At 36.0% G+C, this 25,894-nt stretch overlaps 2 protein-coding genes across 2 annotated transcripts; both read left to right on the forward strand.

The window, feature by feature from the left end:
• Nucleotides 1–3,321: 3,321 nt before the first annotated feature.
• LOC144448176 (uncharacterized) lies at nt 3,322–14,283 on the forward strand. Its single transcript, XM_078138330.1, has 7 exons — nt 3,322–4,411; nt 5,242–5,313; nt 7,403–7,483; nt 7,780–7,860; nt 9,417–9,794; nt 11,253–11,711; nt 13,130–14,283. The coding sequence occupies exons 1-7, from the start codon at nt 3,322–3,324 to the stop codon at nt 13,957–13,959; spliced, it is 2,991 nt and encodes a 996-aa protein (XP_077994456.1). The 3' UTR covers nt 13,960–14,283.
• A 4,952-nt stretch (nt 14,284–19,235) lies between these two features.
• On the forward strand, nt 19,236–25,894 carry LOC144448499 (adenosine deaminase-like). The gene is made up of 8 exons (XM_078138761.1): nt 19,236–19,301; nt 20,344–20,405; nt 21,655–21,777; nt 22,263–22,516; nt 23,065–23,186; nt 24,119–24,363; nt 24,640–24,769; nt 24,972–25,894. Exons 1-8 carry the CDS (start codon nt 19,254–19,256, stop codon nt 25,080–25,082), a joined length of 1,095 nt encoding a protein of 364 aa, XP_077994887.1. The 5' UTR covers nt 19,236–19,253; the 3' UTR covers nt 25,083–25,894.

Genomic DNA, 25,894 nt, shown 5'->3' on the forward strand with positions numbered 1-25,894 from the left:
GACCAATTATATTGCTGATAAATACAGCCCACGTTAACTGAACCTTCCACATTCCGACCAAACTAAGAGCATATGATCTTTAACCTAAATGAAATGCTTCGTGAAGAAACTTGTCTACACATGTCACCTTGTCAACGCGGACTTATTTAACAATAGATGCTTTGCGTGTGTGTCGTGACAGTCACTGATTAAAGCAAATAATCGGGTCTTGTTGTTGTACAGGTTGCTACTGGTTTCGGAACAACAATTGATGGTGTGATGTACTACAAAGGTTGGGTGCGTTGTAGTTCAGTTGTTCACCATTGTTACAGTATATCTGACAATCGAATGAAAGTTTGCATACCATTTACCTTAAGTACGAATAGAGATTCTGTATCTATGTCCATTGGTCTGCATTGACACTTTGTCTTTAATAATGTACTCAAATCTGAAATTGATAATAAAAAAATCCCTTTATTGGCGAATGTATAAATGAAAATAATTATATGCAGTGATTGAAATATTTCAAGGTACTATCCCGTATCACAGGTGTATGAATAAAGTGAAAATTTAAAAATATCTCTTTATTGACCTTTAATGACATTATTTTCTCTTGTACACAATCATATTTCTCATATCAATCCCTGTCAGGACCAACGGTTTTGGAATCAAATATGGATATAGACGGCTACTATTTAGGTAAAAAAAATTGTTTTTGGTCAGGACAGTTGTTTAAAATGGTGCGACGCCGTGAGTTTCTTTTCTAAAGTTCACAATAAACCTGTCACTCAGTCTACTATTTATGGTCGTTACTGTACTTTTTATTAAGTACTTTAGAGCAAGTATGTATGTGGGGCAGAGGTACGTCATTTGCTTGTTCATGATTTGCTCTGCAGTTGTCTTCACTGAAGTAGGGAGGGTAATTTCTGTGTTTTCCCACGGATCTGTAGACTGCATGGGCTGGACAAACACACACAAAAAGAACGACGCGGGGTATTCATATTAAAAATATTCTCTTTTTTTTGGCTTTAAAGTACAGTAGTTATCAACAAGTGTTGGTAGAAAACAATACCCGCATAAACTTTACTTCCATCTGACCCATGGTTGAAATAAATGCATGGCATACTGTATTCCCTTTGTTCTTTATTAAATATATCCAGATTAAAAAAAGGTCACATGTAAATACTACAAAGTGTCAACAGCGTTATTTTGATAATTGGGCCGGATTGTGAATTTACTACCATACAAACGTGACCATAGAGTGTCAATTATGTGGCACTATGGTTTTAACGTCTCACACAAGGTTTGTGGTTATGAATTATATAAATCAAAACACATACACTGAGTTAGCACACATGCATATGAAATGATACATTTTATCTGACTGTGAACACAAACAAACATCACTGTCAGATGAAACAAGGAAGATACAAACTAGAATTGTTTATTTGTGTTTGAAGTGAGATAATATGTAGCATTTCATATGCGTGCCAAATGCCTGTATTTTGGTTGGTGTATGTCCTAAGCAAAAACGTTGTGCGAGATGTAACAAGTCTTCATAGAAGACACATACGGTCCTCAAAAAAATCTTTACTTCTCTGTGAATGGATGAAATAAGTGCATATTTGTGTGTATTTCCCTTGTTCTTAATTTAATGTGCACAAGATTAAAGAAGAAAATTGTCACACTTCAACACCACAGTCCTCATCATGTATGAAATAGCTTGATTTTCATAATTGACCCTGTAGGTCAAGGTCAACTGTCAAGGTCTTAAAAGAAATACACCTCATAAAAATAATGCAGTAAAAATATTTTTTAACCACGTGTTCATCAATACACTTGCTACACAGTTGTGCACAGCAATGTTCCAGGTTACATTGGAATATATTCTCAATGTGCATATTCCCGGGTTAGAATGTGCAAGTTTCCCTGTTTAACATATATCTATGTCTTCATTGTCCTACTCAGCAGTCAAGTTTTGCAACGGTGGGAAACTATTTTTGAGTATAACTCTAGATGACTAGCTCTAGATGACTGAGTGGCTGATCATGTGACTCTTATCAATGAGACACTGTCTGGTGACTACATTGTGAACAACGAGTGCCACTGTGATTGAAACTGTGTTTGTTCCTTTGGATTTATTTTACTACAATCTTTTTGAACAATACAAAATACTCAGAATCCATGAACCATAACGAAATGTCCTTATATGAAGCAGTTTGAATTTCCCCATATCTTTAAATTCACGTGAACAATTTTAAGAGCAGTTGTATTAACCATACAATATGTTAGTAACATGTCGAACATATCAGAAAGCCCTTGGCTGCTTCGGTACACCTGAATAAGTTGATGTTTAACAGACAAAACGATTCAAATAAGGCGTTGTATTCACGACAAGCTTAGTTACCACTTAAAGCTCTCCACATCGCACTGTACAAACAACATTTAGGCGTGCTTCTCAAAGCTCGAGTACTTTTATTATTTATTGTTCTTGTCTTTCATTCGATAACTTAACTTCACAAACACGAAAATCACACAACGAAAACACTTGTCATCTTTTTGCTCCACAATAGGGAAAAGCTTAACCAGTTATAAACACGATGTCTCTAGCAACGTCCATGACACTCAATTTGTTTCTTGGTTACTAACGTGAGGTCAACTAAAAGGTAAATTGGTAAGGTTAAAGGTTGTTTTCTGTCTACCTTGTTGGGTCCAAAACCAACCCATAAACATTTCCCCAAGACTAACGCACTTTACACTAGTATACTTGTATCTGGTTATAACAGTTAATACAAGAGTACACAAAGTTGGGCAGGAAGATTGTTTGGACGTAAACAATAGTAATACTTAATTCCAAGGGATATATGAGATATACTTAATGAGTTGTATCAACAGTAAGTCTCATTTATCTATGCCTGTATCCCAACATTGTTCTGCAGAGATGTAATATTTTCTATTGTATTTAGTTCAGATTCCTCGATAAGGTTATGGTTATGACAGTGTATTTACAGGGCCATGATATAAATGTGTTAACAAAACATTGCTATTCATGCAAACCTTTCAACATAATGAACGGATATGTCTCGTTTAAATGTATATTTTCAAAGTGGAAATTATAACAAGGAATATTCCCTAAATTATAAGACGACAAAATGTAATTTCGTCTTTGACTAATAGCAGATATCTCTTTATTACAACAGGTGAAACATGAATGACAGATCCGCTCTGATCATGAGTGACAGGTGGGGTTCACCGTTTGAAGGAGGGATATCCTCAACAGTCAGGCTCTTCGCGCATTTGTTTCATAAAGTCGGTCTCTCAGTTTACTGCACTGTCCTAAAAATGACAGACCAGGAATATGACGACGCTAAAAAGAATCATACAACGTTAATTTGTCCAAACCCTGTCGGTAATCTTAAACGTACGCTGAAGGATGAAATTCCTCGTGAAGATTGGCTTTATTCATGGCCAATATATTTTCCAGATATAATAGAAATAAAAAATATCAAAATAATATTGGGAATGGCTATGATAACATCTGAAGCAGCGTTGTTCACAAAAGATCACTATCTACGAAATGCAAATTACTATATTGCACATCTTTGGCCTAATAATGAGTTTCCTAGCATTGTAGGGTTTGCTAAAAGTGAACTAGAAATACGACTTAGTGAGAAGTTGACAGACGAAGTAAGACGCGCACAGACAATGGTCTCAATTGATAACCGGACGTTCGACTATTTCGGGAAAATGTTTGGCGAATGGCATGATAAACATTTTAATGTTGTCCCTGTCCCCGAACCCACATTCCTTGCGGTGAGAGAACCAAGTGTCTCTACCTTGAATTGGGTCTTTCGAGTTATCTCATTTCACGAGGACGATGACTTCGAAAATATGGAAAGTCATCAGTTACTGGCTAAGGCTTTGAATGAAGTAACCAAAGTATATTATGATATGAAACAACATACACTGAAGTGGAGAATTCTCGGAATTTCCGAGGCTAAAGAAACCTTCAATCGGGAAAAGCTTGGCCCGCACTCCCAACTTGATATTGTCCCCTCTTCTATGCCGTCCGTTGAGTTTATGAAAGGGGAGCTCCTTGCTGCTCACCTTATGCTCATTCCACCAACCACTGGAATGAACTCATATCATCTGATGTTTACTGCTATGGCAGTTGGGATACCCTTCCTGGTTTCTCGGTACACCCCCTGTCATGACATGATCAGAGAACATTTTTTAGAGTATGAAGATGATGTGGTGGTTGATATGAAAGACGTTGATCAGTTTTCACGCAAGATAATATCCATACTGAAGTCTCAAGAACTATTCCGTTCAAAGGCAAGAGATATTAAGACAGAACTACAAAATACGGTACTAAGCTCACTGGATAGTGTGAATAGCAGGTTTCTCAAGAGGATGAGGCTAGATCTTGCAGGTAAGGAGCCATATTCCCAAAACCTTAAAGCTAAATCAACAAACTTTAGGGAACATATGCGTTTTGTTAATGTTAACGTATGTACCAAATTATATTGAATTTGAAGTATGTGTTCCAAAGATGTAGCCTAATTACAAAACAATCATTAATTATGCAAATAATTAATTAATGGTAATTGGATGTTTATCAATTTTTAATCAATTCTTGCCATTAGCTTATGGAAGATGTGTAGCAAGTTTCATTAGAATCGATGCTGTGGGGTTTTGAGATATCGTCTCTACAGACAGACACAAATTCATACATACACACATACATACATACATACATACATACATACATACATACATACATACATACATACACACATACATACATACATACATACATACATACATACATACATACATACACACACACACACACATACATACATGTACATACATACATACATACACACACATACATACATACATACACACACACATACATACATACATACACACACACATACATACATACATACATACACACACATACATACATACATACATACATACATACATACATACATACATACACACAAACATACATACACACATACATACACACACATACATACATACATACATACACACATACATACATACATACATACATACATACATACATACATACATATACACACACACACACACACACACACACATACATACATACATACATACATACATACACACACACACACACACACACACACACACACACACACATACATACATACATACATACATCTATCGCAGAGTTATTGATGTATTGTTTTTTGTACGCAGACAGTGAATCCGATAAGGGTCAAGCAGAAGGTATCAACATTCACCATGTGACTGGTCAAGACGATCCTCACTGTAAAGGCATGTAGATTTATTTTGTTTTTAAAGTCAGGTATCTAGCGGCCACTAGAGGACTCAGATAGAATATTTTTCTTTAAGAGCAGATAGAAAAGACCAGACATTAACTATTTATTGAAACTTCTTTATTCCACTATGTTTCCAGCCTAGAAATTTTCTTTGACGTAGTCGCGCTTGTATGCTATAGCGAATGGGAAAAAACTGTCATATAGTTCATCTTTCAAATGCTCTATGGCTGGTTGGGCTGATTGTAACCCATAGTAACCCACCAATACCAGTTGATCTTATAGTGTGTTAGTATTCTAAAAACAAAACAAGGTGTAACTGTAGTACAGGACGAGTGTCGTTTTATATTATTTTGACCACTTTACGAGCAATACTGAACAGAATTGATTCCTCAACGATTCCGTTTTCACCTTACAGAAGTAAAGTGTTTTGCATTATTATCCGCTAAAAACCCACATGTTATTTATAAGTTTTCAGTGTTTGTATTTAATTCGTTTAAACGCTGTGATGATTTTGTAAAGGAAAACGGCAACTAAACATGGTCAAGCGTTTCTTTTCCTGTGTCTTGTACAATACTTTATTTTTCTGTCTGAGTAAATTGTACTTTCTTTGTGTGTCATGGGCACCTGAAACACTTGAAATAAACGAACTTGGACCATTAGCTCTTTGAGGTGACATTTTTGCGTCTTCACTTCTAAGTCACTCCATCAGGACGAAAGCGGTTGTACTTGTAAATTAGATAACACATTTTGTAACCTTAGCTATCACCCGCTTTGGTAAGAAAATCACTCGATGAAAATACACTCAGTGACAGCAAACTCATTAATCTCCATATAGCTATAAACCTAGATGTATGCATGAATGATATCGTCAGTAAAAGCATTTGCCTAATGGAAACGGTGTCCCTCAATTCGTGGTACAGTAGTTAGCTGGGTTGATTCATATAAATTACGCCTTACCTGCCAAATCAGACAATTCCATATTCTAGCATTAATCATTAATCTCATCAAAACTGCAAATATAATAAAGTGCGATACACCGCGGAAGTGCCTCCCATGAATAATCTGAGAGCCTGCTGAAATCTCATAGTTTCAATACTTCTGCCGATTTTGGCAGGATTAAGAAAGATTTACGAGGTTATATACCTCTCATCAAAGACAATTAAATGTACAAGTGTCGTGTTAAGTTATACAACAAAGGGACGAACATACGTACCTTTTGTTATTTGTTAAACTTTTATTCCTGCAATTATTTTCTGGCTACGTGTGGCACAAGTCACAGGTTTGGAAATAAAAACGTAAAGGAAAATGTGACAAAAAGCTTCAAAGAGCGCGAGGATGAGAAAGAAATAAAAGCCTTATTTTTTGTTGGTCTAAACAATAGCACGTACACAAATTAAAATCAATATTGGCCTCGGCTACGATGAGATTTAGATCACCAGACACAGCTAAACTGTTGTGATAGTGCCGATTATGTATAAGGGCTAATACGTGTTATCAAATCCACTGGAATTTTAAAGAAAACGTGAAAAATTGTAACCTTCCATAAATCAGCATGACTTGACGCCGCTTGATACGGAGTTTTATTTTTTTTTATTGTTTTTTACCTGCAGGGTAGGCCATCCCAATTAACCCATTACTTACATATTACAGACACTTTATAGCTAATTTCTTTTAGATCAAGGCAGTAGGGCATACAGAACAAGAAAGACACGCACTACTTTTAGTGAGCATATGCAATGGCAATCATATTTGTGGTGAACAGTCATGATTTACTACATAACCCAAAAAACATTAATACGCAGAGACTACATACAAGTGTCTACCCCCATATTGCAAGGTTTAAACGTTCTTTTGACATTGACCTTTGTCCTTGACTCTGATCTTCAGGTTCAGTTATCAGGATTCAGCACTTTCCTGCATCATCAGACCCTTTGTAGAATTCATTTGTTGACTCTAATTTCTTTTAAATCATGTCTCCATTCAGTCATAAGCTTATAGAAGCCCATGGGGGGGGTCTTCTAAGAAGTACGAAGACTTATTTTCTTTACACTGATTATTTATCATTCCTCTTATACTAGATAATTCATCTGAGACTGGTATTCCAACCAAACGTCAAAAAATTCAACACTCTTCTGGAGGTGAAGAAGTTCATGAATCAGGTATGGCTACCATACTAAATAATACTTCACGATGACATTTGGCGAGAATATCTGATGACGTTGAACTATATCACTTGTCACTTGTCATTTCACGTAAAACGTCATCAAGAACGTATAAGGAAATAAGTTTATGATAAAATTTTAGATAATCACAAGACAGTAAATTATTCATTCAGTTGTTAAACAGACTTACAAACAGGACTACTGATTTAAATACTGAAATATGACAGCATATCACTCAATACTCTGTACATATTTTTGTTTGCTGTTACGTCATTGTTGTATCACACTGATAGGTGGTGTTCTAGGAGTTCCTGAACATATGGAGACTTGGCCAACCATCGCCAGTGAGCAAGACGCTGATAATCCAGGTACAGGTATGATTATCTCTCAAAGACAGCATTAAAATGTACTCATAGAAAGAACTTAACTTTTTATTTGATAATGTTTAGATTTAAAATACATCAACCCAGTAAGATTCATTCCTACCCAGAAGACTCGTTGGTAAATTTTGATCATTATTTTATTATTGTTTTAAATTTATATTTGTGTGATTTGCCCCATTCCTTTATGTATACAGACGAATACACACACACACACACACACACACACACACACACACACACACACACACACACACACACACACACACACACGATTCTACACACATCTATTCAGGTTTGGAGCCACTTGACAGGGTTATGTTGCACGCCCCATATCACGTTGCTGTGGAACTGGCTTTCCAGTCAGTCTACAGGCAATCCAAGAGTCATCCAGGCCTGGGGCCTAGGAACAGAACCAAAATCATATACTACAGTGATAGAATCAAAATTAAATATGAGATATGGATGAGAATGTAGAGTTTATTTTGGGTTTTGAATTCATAAAACATTTTTATCGCGACTTGCTACTGAAAAATCAATGTGAAACAACATATATGCCAAGTTACTGTTTTCTCAATAAATTGCAAAAGATGAATAAATGTGTAAATGGTTGTACGTATAATAACCAAAGTTTTACACATTTGTTTAGTGTTTTGCAATTTATTGAGTTACAAAAACATATTTGGTCTAGGTTCTTTCACAGTGTTTTTTTCAAGCAGGAAGTTGTGATAAAATCCATATGGACACTTTAAGCCTTTATGTAGTAAATACTAGACCAAATCTTTACTTTTCATTTGCCTTAAATATTTTGTTCAATTTAATAATGAATTCGATTTTTAGGATGAATTTGCCCCTGAATCTTAAATTTTCTTCTAAAATTTTAAACTATGAGCGAAATGCTCCTAAAACGCACACTTAAGTACATTAATAAATATCAAACTTTAAATCTTATCAACATTCATTGTAACAAAAATGATCACCAATGTAATAAATAAAAAAAAAATAAGTAAAAAAAGAAAAAAATGTTGTCGATTGACAATGTTCATAGATTGCCCATTATCATTGAAATATTCAATATGCAAGTCGGCTTCAAACGTTATGTGTCAAATGTTGAAGTTGAAGTTTAACCATTTAGATGTCAGTAAATGTAAAATGCCACCTGCTGAATGCAGGTATTTACAAAAAAATTCCATTTATCATCTGCAAATGCCAATGATTACCGGCAACTTCCTAGGCTGCTATGACGTCAACTTTTTTGTTACAAAATTTCACATACTTAATTTTTAATATATCTTTATTCATGTCGGGGTTAGAAACAATAATAACTACAATGCATTGTATTAGTAATTCTAAACACAAATACTAATCAAAAACCATACATCCATCCTACGTGTGAAACAATTTACTGTAATAGCAGTGTAATTCCAATACCAGCAAGTGAGAGCTACGATTGTTATTACTGAAACAGTGCGCATAATTCTGTTGTATAACGCTTAACAAGTTTAATATTAAGTATTTTGGGTTTACCTTCCTGTCATTTTCCATTTTAGCTCGTATGCATCTACACATTAACACGGCAGGTGGTATACCGAAAAGTGGTTATTCTATTAAAGCGGTGGAAAATGCATACTTCAAACTACCTGAGGTGCTAGGTGAAGCTCCACAGCGGATCAGTGACAGCCATCCTGGTATCCATGTAGAGGGTGCCAGCGGTAATAGCGTCATGTACACAATAGCTTGCGAGACATTGGATGCCCTGGAATTTCTATGGAAGAAGTATGAAACCCTTGAGCTCAATAAACTGATAACATCTACAACCATTACAGAAAAAACTCTGGGAAAGATTGGAGCTTTGTACCTATCAATACGAATTACAATGGATATAGAGGAGTATGAACTGTCTAGGCGAAACTTACGTCAGAAGAAAGGTAAGTGACTCCCGTAACATTATTTTATTTTGTGATTTCCTTTGTGAAAAAATATACTCATGAAATATAATATGATTGATATGAAAGCCTATTGGAAGTCGACCATCCTACTATAATTGAAGACCGGCATAGTATGTGAATTTTTCAATATGTTTATGATTTTGCCAAGTACTTTACCTGTTTTGATTGACTTTGAGAATAATGGCGGTACAGCCACGGAAAATGTAGTTTCAACCAGCAAATGAAACAACCAGTTACCACGTCGCCTCTCCTCCATTAAAGGGAAGACCAGCATAATATATGGGGGTTCAAATATTGTTTTTCCTATACGTAGCCACAGAACTTGTAACTTTCCTTGCTTTGATACTGATCAAGTCTTGATTCTGGACAAAGATTTAGATAATGGCGGAATATATAGGAATGAAAATTAGCCCATGATGCAGTGCTTTAGTGACGTATAAACCATGAAGTATGAAGTGTGAAGTATGAACTGTAACGTAATAAGTGTGAAGTGTGAAGTATGAAGTATGTACTGTGAAGTACGAAGTGTGACGTATGAACTGTGAAGTGTGAAATATGAAATGTGAAGTATGAAGTATGAACTGTGAAGTTTGAAGTATGAAATGTGAAGTATGAAGTGTAATGTATGAAGTATGAAGTATGAACTGTGAACTGTGAAGTATGAAGCATGAAGTGTGAAGTATGAAGTATTTAATAGGCTTTCGTATATTTAGGGTATATAATTTTATGAGAAAAATTTTCAAAAAGATATTTTAATGTGTCAGAGATCAACAGATCTAGATTAAGTATCATTTCAGTATTATGTATATGTATGTCATAGGGTAAAACAGAAAATAATTTGCACCATTGTGAAATTTAAAATCTTATGTGACATTCCAAACGTACCATTTGGACAGCGCTTACTCGAAACCCAAATAATCAATATCACATACCAATTTAGTTCAAATTGCTGATCTCTAAAACCAACTGTTTCAGGTACACACACCAAATCTGCTTAAAATCTGATGTCGTGTACATATCGCGATTTCTTTTTGCCTGTTACCTTTACTGTCATTTGCTCTTTTGTGAGTGCTCCTTTCGTTACATATGTAAAGAATGCTCACAAAAGAACAATGGACAGTAAACGTAACAGCCAAAAAGATATCGGGATGTGTACACTACATCGGTTTTTAATCAGATTGATACACATTGTGACACACACACGTACACATGCAAACAGAAAGAGACAAAGAGAACTATATCAGTTTAGAAACATGATTGCAATATACCCTCATGTATTACAAACAAGCTAGTATTTATTCAATATCGTTTGTGTGGTTTACAGGCATTGATTTAAATATATGCAGGCACTGACTTGTACTGGTCAAACACAGTATCAAAATGTCCTTCTTAACCAATGGATTCAGCTAAGTTTAATACACATCTCGTTTACAACAGGTCGGATTACTCAGCAACCATTAGCGGAAGTTAGTAGCGGTGGCGAAGTGAACAGACAGCTTCAATTAGAAGTTGAACATTTGAAAGCCACTGTATCTGCCTTGCGGGAAGAAGTACATGAAAAGGACAATAGAATTGAGATTCTACAGGGTAACGAGGTAGAATTTGCTATACATAAAGAGTTAATGAAAGATAAAGACAGTGAAATCAAAGTGATGAAACTTGACCTACAAAGCTGGGAAAAGAAGGCGAACGCTCTAGTTGACAAGAATATCAAGTTGCAGAAAAAAACGGATCAGCCAAATGAAAATGAAAGACGCCTTGGAGACGAAAATATTAAACTCAAGGCGGAATTGAAACGTCTGAAGGAGGAAGTTGAGGACCTCAAAGTAAAGAATCAGGCTAAACAAGAGGAAATTTCTACACTCGAAATGGAGAACCGGGCTTTCGATTATAAAGGTACGTAATAAATATGAACTTGATCTGAAAGTAATCTAAACGCTAATGGTTTTTCGCACAGCACCTTACCGTGTGAACTGGTAATGTAACAGTTGTTAAAAGAATGTAACATTATCCCATTTGTAAAGCCGATTCTCAAATATTAAAAATATACCAATTATCATTTCGTACTTTATATTGATTCTCTTGAAACAAATTAAAACATTCTCATTTACCAATGCCTTATTGTGTAATATGCAAAATCAGTTAAATAGCAGTAATTTCTCAACCCGATTGATTTATTGCCCAGTACAATTCATCATAAACTACTAACGGAAACCTTTCGGTCAGAGATTTGATCGCTCCTGTTCCAGTACTTTCAAAATATAATTTGATTTGGATATCACTGTCACACAGATGTGTTACCATTATTTTAAAAATATAAGGTTTTATAAGACCCTTTTTAAAATCATATCACTGTCTTCCGGATGATTAGACCGTGAACTCCTTTTAAACACAACTGATAAGGTTCAGTAGTGCTATAGGCATGGCAAAGTGTCTATCTGTCTGTCTGTCTGTCTGTCTGTCTGTATGTATGTATGTATGTATGTATGTATGTATGTATGTATGTATCTATCTATCTGTCTGTCCGTCTGGCTGTGTGTGTGAATATGGATGTGGATATGTAAGTGTGTGTGTGTGTGTGTGTGTGTGTGTGTGTGTGTGTGTGTGTGTGTGTGTGTAAACAAGTTAAAGTAAAAAAAAACCGCTGGACTGATTGCCATTATATTTGGTGGGTACATTAAAATGATCTTACCACCGATGTGTGATTTGGGTAAAACAAATGTGGTTTATGGTAAAAAAAATTTGAACTCTAAAATCTATCATTCAAAACTACTGAGCAGATTAGGCTGAAATTTGGTGGGGGTACTCATAGGGGTGTTTAGATTATCAGTGGTATGCAAATTAGGGTGTAAAACGTGTCTTTTTGTTAAACCTACTTACAGATTGGGCTGAAATTGAATGAGGATGCATCAGGGGATGTGTAGATGAAAACTTAAAACTACATGGTGAATGAGGCTGAATCCTGGTGGGGATGTTTCTGAAGGGGTTATTCTACAGTTATTGTTCCAAACATTTTGACCAAACTGGGCCTAACAACCATGACAATGCCCTTAGCAACAGTGCAATGATAATACACATTACAAAGATAACAACATGGGAGTGTAGGCAAGTGAATAAAGATTCCAAAAGTGAACGAAAATATTCCACGCCCATAGCAACAGCCAATTGATGGTGTATGTTGTAACGATGATAGGATATAGATTAAAAGGCAAGCAAATAATCATTCAAAAAATGTAAGCAAATATGCCTAGGAAAATATCAACAGCAAATACAGTTGTGCTACAGCGCCATTGGCGCTATTTTTAATCTTACAGGTGAATGGTCACTCTCCTATAGCTTGGATGGCAGAGATGATGAAGTGCAGTTGACGAAACAACATGGATTAGCGATAAATCCCCATGGAGAAGTAGCTGTCGCAGATACTGATAATCATAGAGTCAATATATTAAATTATGAATATAAAAGTATAGCTGAGATAAGATTTGACGATCAGTTCACCAATGAATTCCAGCCACTAGACATTGCTGTGACAGAAAACGATGAATACTTGATGACAGATGTCGGTAATAAGCAGGTTGTCTTCTATCAGAGACAAACTGACAAAATGCAAATATTTTGCCAGAAGGATGGAATAGATCCTAGAAGCATAGCTCTAATGGCTGGTCATTTTGTGGTAACTGACAAAAAAGGTAGAAAGGTTGTCAAGTATGATTTGATAGGGCATAGTGTAGGAGAGATTACTGGCAGTGGTGAGGCAGGTCAACTCCTTAACCCAAAATATGTTGCAGTTAATAGTGACGACAATGTCATTGTATCTGACAAAGGTAAGGCCTGGAATGATGATAGTATTAAGGTATACAACAAGGAGTTGCAGTACCTATTCACATTAGATAGCAAGCTACGTTACCCATTCGGAATTAGTGTAGACAAATGGGATAATGTATATGTTATTGTTACTGGCTGGCAACCAGAGGCATCAGCTGGCAGAATTTACAAATATACAAAGCGAGGGAAGAAGGTCTATGAAATAGGTGAAGGTGAACTTACTTGGCCTAGACACTTACTAGTGACCAAAGATGACCCACCCAGAATTATGGTTTCAGAACCAAGGGAAAACCGAATCAAGATTTTCACAGTAAAATAAACATGTGGAGCTCAAAACAGAAAGTCTTTTAGACAGGAAACAGTCTAAATGTTGGATCTAATAACCATGTTTCAGCTCAATTCAAAAACTGTAACAGGAAACACTGTCAATCAAATGAATGAAGAATGACCATTGGGATGGGAGATTTGTTAAATTGACAGATAGATTTTGGTTTCTCCGGTCGCATAATCAGAAATGTAATCTTGTACATTTACCTTGCATGACAAATGAACGTAGATTTCGAAGTTCAAGTCGAATATATATGCATGCAATAAGCAATGTTTAATCTTAATGTATACTGTATTTCTAGTGATTCAGAATTGTATACTGGTATCTTACAGAATACATATTACAACATAGGTTGTGATCTGGCCTTTTTTGAGAAGTGCCAAGATATATCATATTATGCTGTTGTTATTTTTGACCATGTAGTCGTACAGCTACATGTAGTATGGCCAATGTATTGACACTAAAAATACAGAACGCAATAATGAGATCTACATATAATATATACCGATATATTATGCAATGTAAATATTCAAGTATTCTCTTTGATATATCCATTTGTTTGTTTGTTTTGTTTGTTTGAAATGTAATGAATCAACATTCAATAAGCTTTAAACTACATTTGTAAGTTTGAAAAATGACCAAAATCATTCCAGGCATTATCTTACGCACAGTTATCGTTATTAATGTACACAATAATTAGTTAAGTATTACGATCATTATAACATTTATTTTCCACAATTTGTGAAAAGAGAAATTTTGAAAACGTACACTGGACTTGTTGATCATTTATTAAAGTTTGCTTTTCAAATGCTTCCTTTATGTATTGACTTTACTTATAAAATGTTTCAAAATACGTGTGAGTTTCCAGTCGAATATGAGAATGAGATCAGGAACGTGTGTTGTTCTGCTAAAATGCGTAGATTGTCTCTGCTAATGGACCCATAAATGACTTGGGATATTTGTGAAAATGCAGTGTTTCACACGTAAACGCCACAAAATGAGGTCTTGAACAATTTTGCGTATTTCCTGCAAAAGTGGAAGGGCTCATTGCTACTTAGGATTGCTACAGCATGTTATTAAAGTGAAGTCCAAGTTTTAAAATTGAACTGTGGATCTCTCCCGACAATCCCTGTTCCCGATGTAACGACCACACCAAAATCAACGAAAGGTAGCACTTTACCAAAATCAACGAAAGGTGACTCTTTACCAAGCCACTGTCCATCCAGCCCATCCCATATGATTTTTTTTGAGATGGTGATAACAAAGTGAAAATATCAACGACAATGGTACCAAAGTGTTTTAACTGTCGATACTTGAATGTCCGTAGCGGTCTAAAGTTTTCCGACTGTCCTTCATCACCTGCCTTGTGTTGTATTTCTAGTGATTCAGAATTGTATACTGGTATACTACGGTCCAAAATATTGAATTTAGGGAGCCTTCAGTTATTACAAAGGGGGTGGCTGGGGGAAATAAGGCCCGAGCTGTTTTATGAAATGTGACCCTCTCCCGACTCCGTCATGCTAAAAAGTGACCCTTTCTCAATTTCCTTTCCCCATTAATCCCACTGCTGCCACCATACTGACAGTGTTCCACGCATTGGTTATTTCCCCAACTATACTACCGCCACAGTACATTCATGTGAAGACACTTTTCACTATATGCCACATGGTTGCCATACTTTAAGGCAATATCGGACTGATTATTACCATGGTTACAAGGATGATATAGTAAATGTGAAATATGTTTTGAGCATCTCATATACATAGCTAATAGCAATGCAAAGTACAGTGTCAACAATCAAAACAATATTGATCTTGAGGGGTCATTAAGTGTGCACCTACTGGATATATTGCATGGAGCCATAATTTAAGGTAATGTTGGGCTGTTCATTACCATGGTTACAAGGGAGATATAGTAAAAGTGAAAATTGTTTTGAGCACCTCACATACATAGCTAATAATAGTGGAAAGTAAAATGTCAACAATGAAAATTATATTGATTTTAGAGGGGTCACTAAGTGTGCACCTACTGGCTATATTGCCAAAATCACAAAATAATGCTAAGTTCGACAATACAATTAGTCAAATTAAAATGTGACCCTCCCCTAAGCCCATTTTCTAAAACATGACCCAGCCCCAACAACCAATTTGTAAAAAGTGAACCCCCCCCCCCACAAAAAACCCAACCCTCCCCCTTGTAATTACTCAAGGCTCCCTTAGTACAAAAACCAGGTACAAATCTAAATGTGGTGCAGAACTGGAAAGGGGCGGGTTGGGAGATTGGGATGAGGAAAACCTGGTTATGTTATGCTTGTGTCTGTCTGTCTGTCTGTCTGTCTGTCTGTCTGTCTGTCTGTCTGTCTGTCTGTCCGTCTGTCTGTGTCTATGGCTATGTCTGTGGACATGATATCTAATAACTACTGAATTGACACTTGCTACACATCTTTCATGAGGTAATGAGAAGAGGTGATTAGATTTTGGTAAACATCCAAAGAACGTTAATCATTAACATCAATGTAATAGTTCAAGCTGTGCCAATGTATGATACATTTATGACGTGTGAATATTGTACTGACGTGGTCAATAATGTAGCAGACGATAACAGCAATAAAAATGCCAAAATGGAACAATTCTTACGGAATGATAATTTATTTTGAGTGGGGGTATGGGTGGGGGTTGGGTGTAGTCAGCGATAGATAGATAGATGGATGGACGGACGGACGGACGGACGGACAGACAGCCAGCCAGCCAGACAGACAGACAGACAGACAGACAGACAGACAGACAGACAGATAGAGGGGTTGGAGACAGACAGACACAGACAGACAGAGACAGACAGATAGATAGAGGGGTTGGAGACAGACAGACAGACAGACAGACAGACAGACAGACAGACAGACAGACAGACAGACAGACAGACAGACAGACAGACAGACAGACAGACAGAGAAAAAGATAGACATGCTGAGGTAAAGAGGGAAGAGAGCGATTATGGCACACGCAATCCCTTAAAAATGTACCAGTTTTAGGGGAGGGATGGCGTCGTTTGGAATTAAATGCCACTCGGCATAAAAATACAAAGTTTGTTCATACTTGGTAAAAAATTAAATATGATATCAGGAAGGTTAAAAATTGTGAATGTATAGAATTTGATGAACAACGTCTGGAAACGACACTTTGTTTTCAGAAATTATGATACCTCGATATTGAGAACAAATATTATTATGATGATGTTGTTGTTGTTGTTGTTGTTGTTGTTGTTGTTGTTGTCGTCGTCGTTATTGTTGTTGTTGTTGTTGTCGGATCATTGTCATTGAATAAAATCTATCGAAAATTACTATACCCAATCTTTTCCTCGACCACATTGCGTCCGTAGCTAACTTGTTCCCTTGCTAAAAGAAATATTACTCCAGTAATATTCATCACAGGGAAAAGTTGAGATTCATATTCATTTGCAAATTGCATAGGCCTGTGTCGCTCGTGCCTGCTAAGGAGGATTCAAATGTTTTCATTTAGGGAAACAAAACATTTAATGTGATTTTAATCTGAGCAACACACCCTACTCAACTCCCCATGGTCTTGCTATTTGTAACACTAGTAACAGGTGGGGACTGTGGCCTTAATTCAGGGTTTTTGACGATCACATGGAGTAGCAATGTGACGTTCCTACTAATATATGTCCCTAAATAGTCCTGCTTAAATGGAGTAAGTCGGAACTCGATTCTAGCAATGTCCATTCCAATCCAATCTGATTAAAATCTGATGTTGTGAAAGTGGCTAAATGTCATTATTTACCTCTATTTCCATCGTGTTGTGTCGCTTGTTTTGTTCCGGGTGATCGTCTTCTTCCCACCCGGAACAAAACAAACTTGTCCCACAGAGTCCTGCTTTCAGAGGGTGCACGCAGGACGCGATTCTGTCAAACATTCAGACATTCAATTGTGTCCCGATCGATTTTAGCTGTCAACAAGCACGACTTGTCCCTATAAATCGACAATAAATTAAAGATGTATGTAATATTAACATGGAACGTTAAATCTGTAAACACTTACAGGAACCCGGTCACAACAGAGGCCATGTGTGCCCAACCTCGTAACAGCTGATGTTGTTAGTGTGCACTTTGAACCATGACCCCTAAGGGAGTCGTCATTAATTATTACGTGGGGCCCGCGCGGAGGTACCGTCAAACCCCCTCCTGTCCCTGAAGATTTTTGAAATTGAAGGACCAAAATGAATGTTTTCTGTTGCTATTTCAACATGTCGAGGGGGTTACAGATTGCTTTGTTCCACGTGCACTGTAGTGTTGGCTTCAGAAACTACATGTATATGTCGAAAATGTGTATGTATTTTCACAGGGGCTATGTATATGCAATATGTACACTGATAAATTTTAACAGAAGAAACATTGTATTAATAAATATATTTGTTAATGATTTTATATATATATATATATATATATATATATATATATATATATATATATATATATATATATATATATAAAATCATTATATATATATATAAAATCATTAACAAATATATTTATTAATACAATGTTTCTTCTGTTAAAATTTATCAGTGTACATATTGCATATACATAGCCCCTGTGAAAATACATACACATTTTACGCTCTGCCACTGCGGTATAGAGCACTGTCTTATAGCAGATTGATACTCACCGAGTTATATATATATATATATATATATATATATATATATATATATATATATATATATATATATATATATATATATATATATATATATATATATCAATCTGCTAAGACAGTGCTCTATACCGCAGTGGCAGAGCGTAATAGTTTTGGTAGTACTGGAACTCTTTCTTGGTTGTAACTCGGAGTTTCACGCATGGTGCGATCATCAGACACTCTGAGTGTCTGATGATCGCACCATGCGTGAAACTCCGAGTTACAACCAAGAAGGAGTTCCAGTACTACCAAAACTATATATATATATATATATATATATATATATATATATATATATATATATATATATATATATATATATATATATATATATATATATATATATATATATTAGCGTGTTCTATACTTCAGTGTGTTAGCAAACATATTTAGCCTCCCACCCACCTTTCACTCCCTAGTTTTCCCTTTTACCTTGGAAATGTTTGAGTGACCCCCCCCCCGTCATAAATAATGACGGCTCCCTAAGCACGCGTCGTCGAAATGACACACTGGGAAGCCCCCTGTGAATAAATTATAATCTTTCAATCGCGTGAATATCACCGCATTTTGCTGCCAAGATGACAGCCACCGGAGAATCTGTGGCCACGGAGTCTTCAAATTTCAGGGTAAGGGGAATATGACGTCAAATTTCGACTCTTAAGAAAAGAAAAAATTCGAATCGGCGTGACGATTTAGCTCACCGCGGAAATGAAATGTACACTTGTCACACAGTTACAAAACAAGAGTCACTGTCGCAGAAAACGCTGACAGTGCAGGTCGAGTATTATGAGTGTTATACCATAGACCCTCCACGAAACGTGTAGGGGCTATGGTTATACCGTTCAACTGTCAAATGTTGACACAGTGTTTGACATGTACGGGATTAGCATGCTTCTACCGGTGTTGATACATTGGATATTATTGTCTGAGATATTGAACGGTCTGAGCCACAGGCACTCGAATCTATGTGTATGATTTTTTTTTTAAATGTATAGTGAATATACATTTTTCCTCCCCAAATCATACAGATTGATTCGAGTCACGGCCTGTGGTTTGAGCCATGGGTTATAACCATCTCATTGCTGCTGAAGTCTGATCAGCAATGGATAGGGGTGAGACAAACAGGGGTTTAGAAGGTGTAACTTTTGTAGTTCAAGTAAAACCATACACCCTACAATTTCGTGTATGTGTGCAAGAAAAGTAAAAAATGTCTGAAGATGAAATGTAAGAGACAGGACCTGGACCGAAATAGCCAAAATTACGAAGAGAACTTCATTACGGAGAAAGAAGAGTTGGAGCGAGTGGTCTCTAGTATACATATATTTTTCATTTGTTCCATTTTTTAGATAATCAGTAGGCCTAATCTGTTGTTTTTGATATTGGTGTGGTTATAAACGAAGGTAGTATTTGTTTCATAAATTGAGCCCGACATGTCGGTCAACGCAGGTCTACAAGTACTAGGATACGATACTATGTGACATATTTTTAGTCCGTTAATCCCGCCGACCTTCGGAAAACCATCCATAATCGAGTAAGCTGATTAACTGGTTAAACATTAATCGGATATCATATGACCTTTGACATTATGACATCATCGGCCAATCACTTCACAAAGTGTCATGTAGTATCATCATTATTCTTTGTTTGTTTGTGTTTTTACACTGACAGGTGGAGTTACATTGCCATTTGGATGGTAGTATTAGATGTTCAACGTTGTATGACTTAGCCAAGTAAGTTTCATTCGGGTTCGCAAAGTGGCCTAACACTAAATGAGGGCTTGTTACGCCAACCTCCAGTTTTAAATTAATGATTTAATCAGCTTGACTTGTCAATGAATCGTATAATCCGTACCATGCACCACTCCCTGTCTACAAGCGAGGTGTGTGGGAAGAGAATTTATATCGAAGCCCGCCCCCTTGCGGTCGGAATATGTTATTTAAGATACGTAATAACTATGTAACACCCGTATATGTATGCAGCCCATGGTGGCGGGCTAACCCCAGAGGATGACATGCCTTTTTTTTTTTTTTTTTTTTTTTTTTACAGTGATTCACATATAAGGCCTAAAAAATAATTGTTTGGTCCCGGTTACCCGACCCGCACCTAGTTTTTCACTGCCGACCCTAAACTTTTTTTTACGCATTCGAGAAAAAAAAAGATAAAATCGCAAATATTGTGTAAAGTCTCATGAGAAATGGTGGATGTGGAAACTGACATCAACTTAAAAAGAAAATATAAAACTATTCTTCGAATCTGTAATGGTTGTACATCTGATAGGAAGAAATAAATACCACAGAGACCATTTAGAAACAGTGGAAAACCCGAGCCAGACACTAACATGAACAAAAAATATATGATAAAATAAAATAAAAAATCTACCTACCCCACCTATTCTAAAATTGAGCGTAAATCGAAACCACATAATTGTTTATTAGGCCTAAGTTTATGTACATTAACGTCAGACACCAGTGTTCTATCAATATGTATTGTAGTATTGATAAGTCAGAGTTTAACTATGTGACTATATGTAACTATAAGTGTACACTACAATAGTCGAGCAGTTATCACTTCATACGGTCATTTTGATACGTAAATCCAGTTGGCAGTATACCAATGGTGGATTGTGTATGTATGTATGTATGTATGTATGTATGTATGTATGTATGTATGTATGTATGTATGTATGTATGTATGTATGTATTTAAATTCTAAAATAAAGGAAATTAAATGTTGTAGGGAGTCGCGTAACTCAAATGATTAGATTATATTTCCATTGTTTTCCTCATTCCAAGTGCAATGTGGCATGATTTCTCTAAATATTCAGATCCAAAAGTGAGAGGCAAAAGGAAGTTTTTCATACATTCCATCCGACAGATCTATCCGTTATTTTCATCCTCGCGATTTTTCTCTCACATATATTATGTCCTACTTGACACTAATATGCCTATCTGTAACACTTATTTTGTTTGTTTTGTGTAGAAAAAAGGGCTCCATTTATGGAAAGAAACCATTCGAAGACTTCATCAAAGATGTAACTTACACTGGAGTAGGGAATCTCACAAAATTCCTAGAAGTGTTTGGACGATTTCTTCCATGGTTTGTGTAAGAATTTTAACAATTATATCATTAAACAGACTTAAAATGCTCTTGTCACAGATAACAAGATTTGTCATTTATATGCACTAGAGTCTATTAGAAATAATGGTAGGATTATTCAATTTAGATGAAAATGTGTGCATTGAATATAATCTAATATTAAAATCAAGGTAAAATTATTCCACAACTTGGATCAATCTTTCAACCAATGAGAATAGTGCACTGCAATGTTTTCAATAAATTTTATACAATTGTTGAGAGCATACAGACGAATTTATGATTGTTTGTTTGTTTGTTTGATTGTTCGTTTGTCTGTCTGTCTGTCTGTCTGTCTGTCTGTCTGTCTGTCTGTCTGTCTGTCAGTTTGTTTGTTTGTTTGTTTGTTTGTTTGTTTGTTCGTTCGTTTGTGTATTTGTATGTATTATGTTTGTTTATTTATTTGACATTATTAACTTTATTTTGGTTTTGCATCTTGGTATAATTTACTGCAGAGGCGATAAGGAAGCAGTGGAAAGAATAGCATACGAACTATGTGAAGACAAAGCTAAGGATGGGGTGGCTTACATTGAAGCACGGTATTGCCCTCACCTGTTTGCTAATGACAATATCGTGGCGTTAAAACAAACCGGTGGAGATGTTTCCCCACGTGATGTGGTTACTTGGGTTAACGAAGGTCTACGTAGAGGAAGCAAAGATTTCGGAATCGTGGCTAAGAGTATTCTGTGTTGCTATCGTGGGTTTCCAGGTAGGATATTTTCAACCAATAAGTGGTTGGGAAACAAATATTGATGGATGGATGGATGATCAATATGTAGTTACTGAAAAATACCCCAGTAAAGGTGTAGTGTTCTGTATGAAAAAATTAATTCGGGTGTAAATCCCTCTTTGAGGTCTTACTGCCTACTTTATTAAAGGGTGTATTTTTCTCCAAATCACCTCGTTTTTAGCAAAAGATAGTATCAACGCAACCAACACATCACAGATGCTCGAGCTCCATCTCCAAAGAAATGGTCTCTTGTGAAATAATCTCGGGAGAACACTGACAGGGGTATATCCAGTCTTGATATTCATTGATATGGCATATATTCTAGCCAATCTGTTACAAAACTTTGAGAATTTGATGCAACATTTGATATAATGGTATTATTTATTAGATTCACTATTTAACACTATTCAAACCTGTTAATTTTTGATTTTCTATTCATTTTGTGTTTTCTGTATTCTTTCATAAACATATTCATTCTTTATTGATTCATTGTTATGAGGTTTATCAATTTATCCCATTTTTTTCAGATTGGTCACGTGACATTGTTGACCTATGCAAGGCGTTTCATAACGACACAGTAGTTGGTATAGATCTATGTGGGGACGAATTAAACATCCCTGTCTGTCAACAAGACATCGATGCTTTCCTAGTACGTAAGCAAGACCGTTTTATTCTGTCATCATTATACATTACATATAATTCAGTATTTTTTTTCCAATTTGTGGTGTGATTGCTATTGAAATATCATGATTGTGCAAATTTTACATGTTGGTGTATCTACGATATAGTGAAGTACTGTTAAATGAAAATAATGGTTTCCGAATAGTAATTTTTTCACCATAATATTTGTTTAAAGTAGAATGCACTTCCGTAACCGATTCCCTGGAAATCAAAGTTCTTAAACTCTCTCTAAAACTTGCCATACTTGTCCCTTTGAAATAATAATAGAAAATTGGGACCCATGGAGTTCGCCAATCTTCTGTTCTAGGAAAGCAACAATCTGTTATATTCCCAAGGATTTACCACGTTATTTGACGACCATATTGAATTCTAAAATGGCTTGATTTTGATATAGTCGATCCCTGATTTTCGCTTGATTTTCTGTGAACATTGGATTTTAGTTTCTTGCACAGGAGAAATGAAAGTTCCGTTTTGTGTAACGTTTGTTAACTTCCCATGGGTACCAGTACATACATTTCATGTCAAGAGTTAGATTTACGGTGGCAGATAGAATACATTTTATTTTAGTTTGAAGGGGATTTGAAACTCTTATACCAAGTATACCAAAGTTTCACCCTTCAACCATAATATTAGCTCCACATAGCAAGTGCTACTCAGTGTCCAACTGTCCATCGTACCTAATTACAATCCTTGCCTTCCTAACTAGAATCCATTTTCAAATATTTTATCATGCCCTTTTGTCTCTTAAGCAAAATGCTACTAACATCAATTATGATCATAATTCCACCAAATTAATCCGCTTTCGGATTTTTATTGACAGATGTTGTGTTACAACTTGAATGCCCTTAAAAAATATGGGATTGTGTCTGTCTGTCTGTCTGTCTGTCTGTCTGTCTTTAGGAAGCTGAACGTTGTGGCATTCATCGTACTGTACATGCTGGAGAGTCGGGACCTGCTTCAAATGTCACAGAAGCACTTGATGTGTTGAAGGCTGAGAGAATTGGACATGGATATCGAGTACTAGATGATGCCAAACTATATGAACGTATCAAGGAGAATAGAATCCATCTAGAAGTATGTCCAATGTCAAGTTATCATCTTTCTACAGCAGGAACTGAGGACTTCAGTAAACATCCTGCTGTTAGGTAAGTTAGAGAGTGAAAGCTAATGCTAACACAGATAAAGAAAAGTCAGACGATTTTCATATGAGCATTTAGTCTGGAGAAATCTTTTTACAATCAATGTAGTAGTCCTTAGCAACCATGATTATTGTCATCTCACTACCACCTTACCCATTTTCTTTTCTGGAATGAAAAGTAATAAGTTGCGCTACTGCACCGTTGGCACATTTAGTTTTGGTTATTTGTGTGATAGACTACGTTACAATCAAAAATCCACAACACCCTCTACTTCATTTTCAGATTTGCAGCTGACAATGTTAACTTTTCTCTGAATACCGATGATGACAGTGTATTCCAGACAACCTTAACTAAACAGTTCGATGTGGCGTTCAACAAAATGGGTCTTGATGAAGCGCAGCTCACAAAGATTGTAAGTATCTCCTTCCTACTGTTATTTAGACCTGATGTGTACCCACCATGTTTTTTCTCCTAGAAATCCACCAATGATGATACTATTTCAATCTTATACTTTACATACAGTTATAAGTAAATGACAGGAAAAAGTCGATTGCATTGGATTCATTACCGTGGTGCTCTAATTTTGTCTAACAAATGTATCATTTTCATTTCAGACATTTAATGCTGCGAGATCTGCGTTCCTACCAGACGACAAAAAACAACACTTGCTTCGTCATTTGAAAGCAGCCCATGGTGTGGAAAACCCAACCGTACAGAGAAGATGAACAGACTAGTATAGACCAGTTCAAGGTTATGACAAAATCATAACATTTACAACAAAACAATTATAGAGTTCAAAAACCTTTCATAAATACAAAAATGTCTATAGTTATAATAAGGTTGGGATATTTTCTATTACATAATCGTCTTTGTATGACTTTTATATATATTTTTAATATCCTTTGTTTATTTGATTGATTATAGTGTAGTTTCGTTTCCATGGCAGCCTATCGGTTCCTATTACTTCTGTATCTTTATAAATGCATGTATTGTTAATGGTAATGTATCAGTATGATCAGTGATACATACAGGTAGATTTTCAAAAAAACTGTGTATCTAGATCTGACAGGCATAGAGGGAACTTAATAAAAATGGACATGGTTAATGGAATTATTTACAACGTCTCCACCAATGGAGTCTTAACCTCGTTAATTTATGTCGTTATTACCTGATTTATTATCAGGATGGATGACCCTACTAGAAAGAGTCCAAAATAACCTATCCTGTATTCGTCATTGGAACTGTGTCTACGCTAGCTCTCGTCTGTAAGACCAACTCTCGTCTATAAAATCATGCAACTCTCGCCTGCAAGACTAGCTCTCGTCTACAAAACATAGCAGCTCTCGTCTACAAGACTAGCTCTCATGTACAAAGCCATGCAGCTCTCGCCTACAAGACTAGCTCTCATTTACAAAACATTGCATCTCTCGCCTTCAAGACTATCTATCATATGCATGTACAAAACCTCAGACCACTACTATAGAGAACTTTATAGTGGACTGAGGTGGTCTCGGACAAAACCATGCAGTTCTCGTCT

Source organism: Glandiceps talaboti, chromosome 17 (assembly GCF_964340395.1).
Source record: "Glandiceps talaboti chromosome 17, keGlaTala1.1, whole genome shotgun sequence".
NCBI classification, from domain to species: domain Eukaryota; kingdom Metazoa; phylum Hemichordata; class Enteropneusta; family Spengelidae; genus Glandiceps; species Glandiceps talaboti.

Bases quoted from the DNA above. Each gene is read 5' to 3' on its own strand.
- LOC144448176 (XM_078138330.1), top strand. From the start codon at position 3,322: ATGACAGACCAGGAATATGACGACGCTAAAAAGAATCATACAACGTTA. The intron at 5,314-7,402 runs GTAAAGGCATGT...CTCTTATACTAG, and splicing joins TGGTCAAGACGATCCTCACT to ATAATTCATCTGAGACTGGT. The intron at 11,712-13,129 runs GTACGTAATAAA...TTAATCTTACAG, and splicing joins CCGGGCTTTCGATTATAAAG to GTGAATGGTCACTCTCCTAT.
- LOC144448499 (XM_078138761.1), top strand. From the start codon at position 19,254: ATGACAGCCACCGGAGAATCTGTGGCCACGGAGTCTTCAAATTTCAGG. The intron at 22,517-23,064 runs GTAGGATATTTT...CATTTTTTTCAG, and splicing joins TTGCTATCGTGGGTTTCCAG to ATTGGTCACGTGACATTGTT. The intron at 23,187-24,118 runs GTACGTAAGCAA...GTCTGTCTTTAG, and splicing joins AAGACATCGATGCTTTCCTA to GAAGCTGAACGTTGTGGCAT.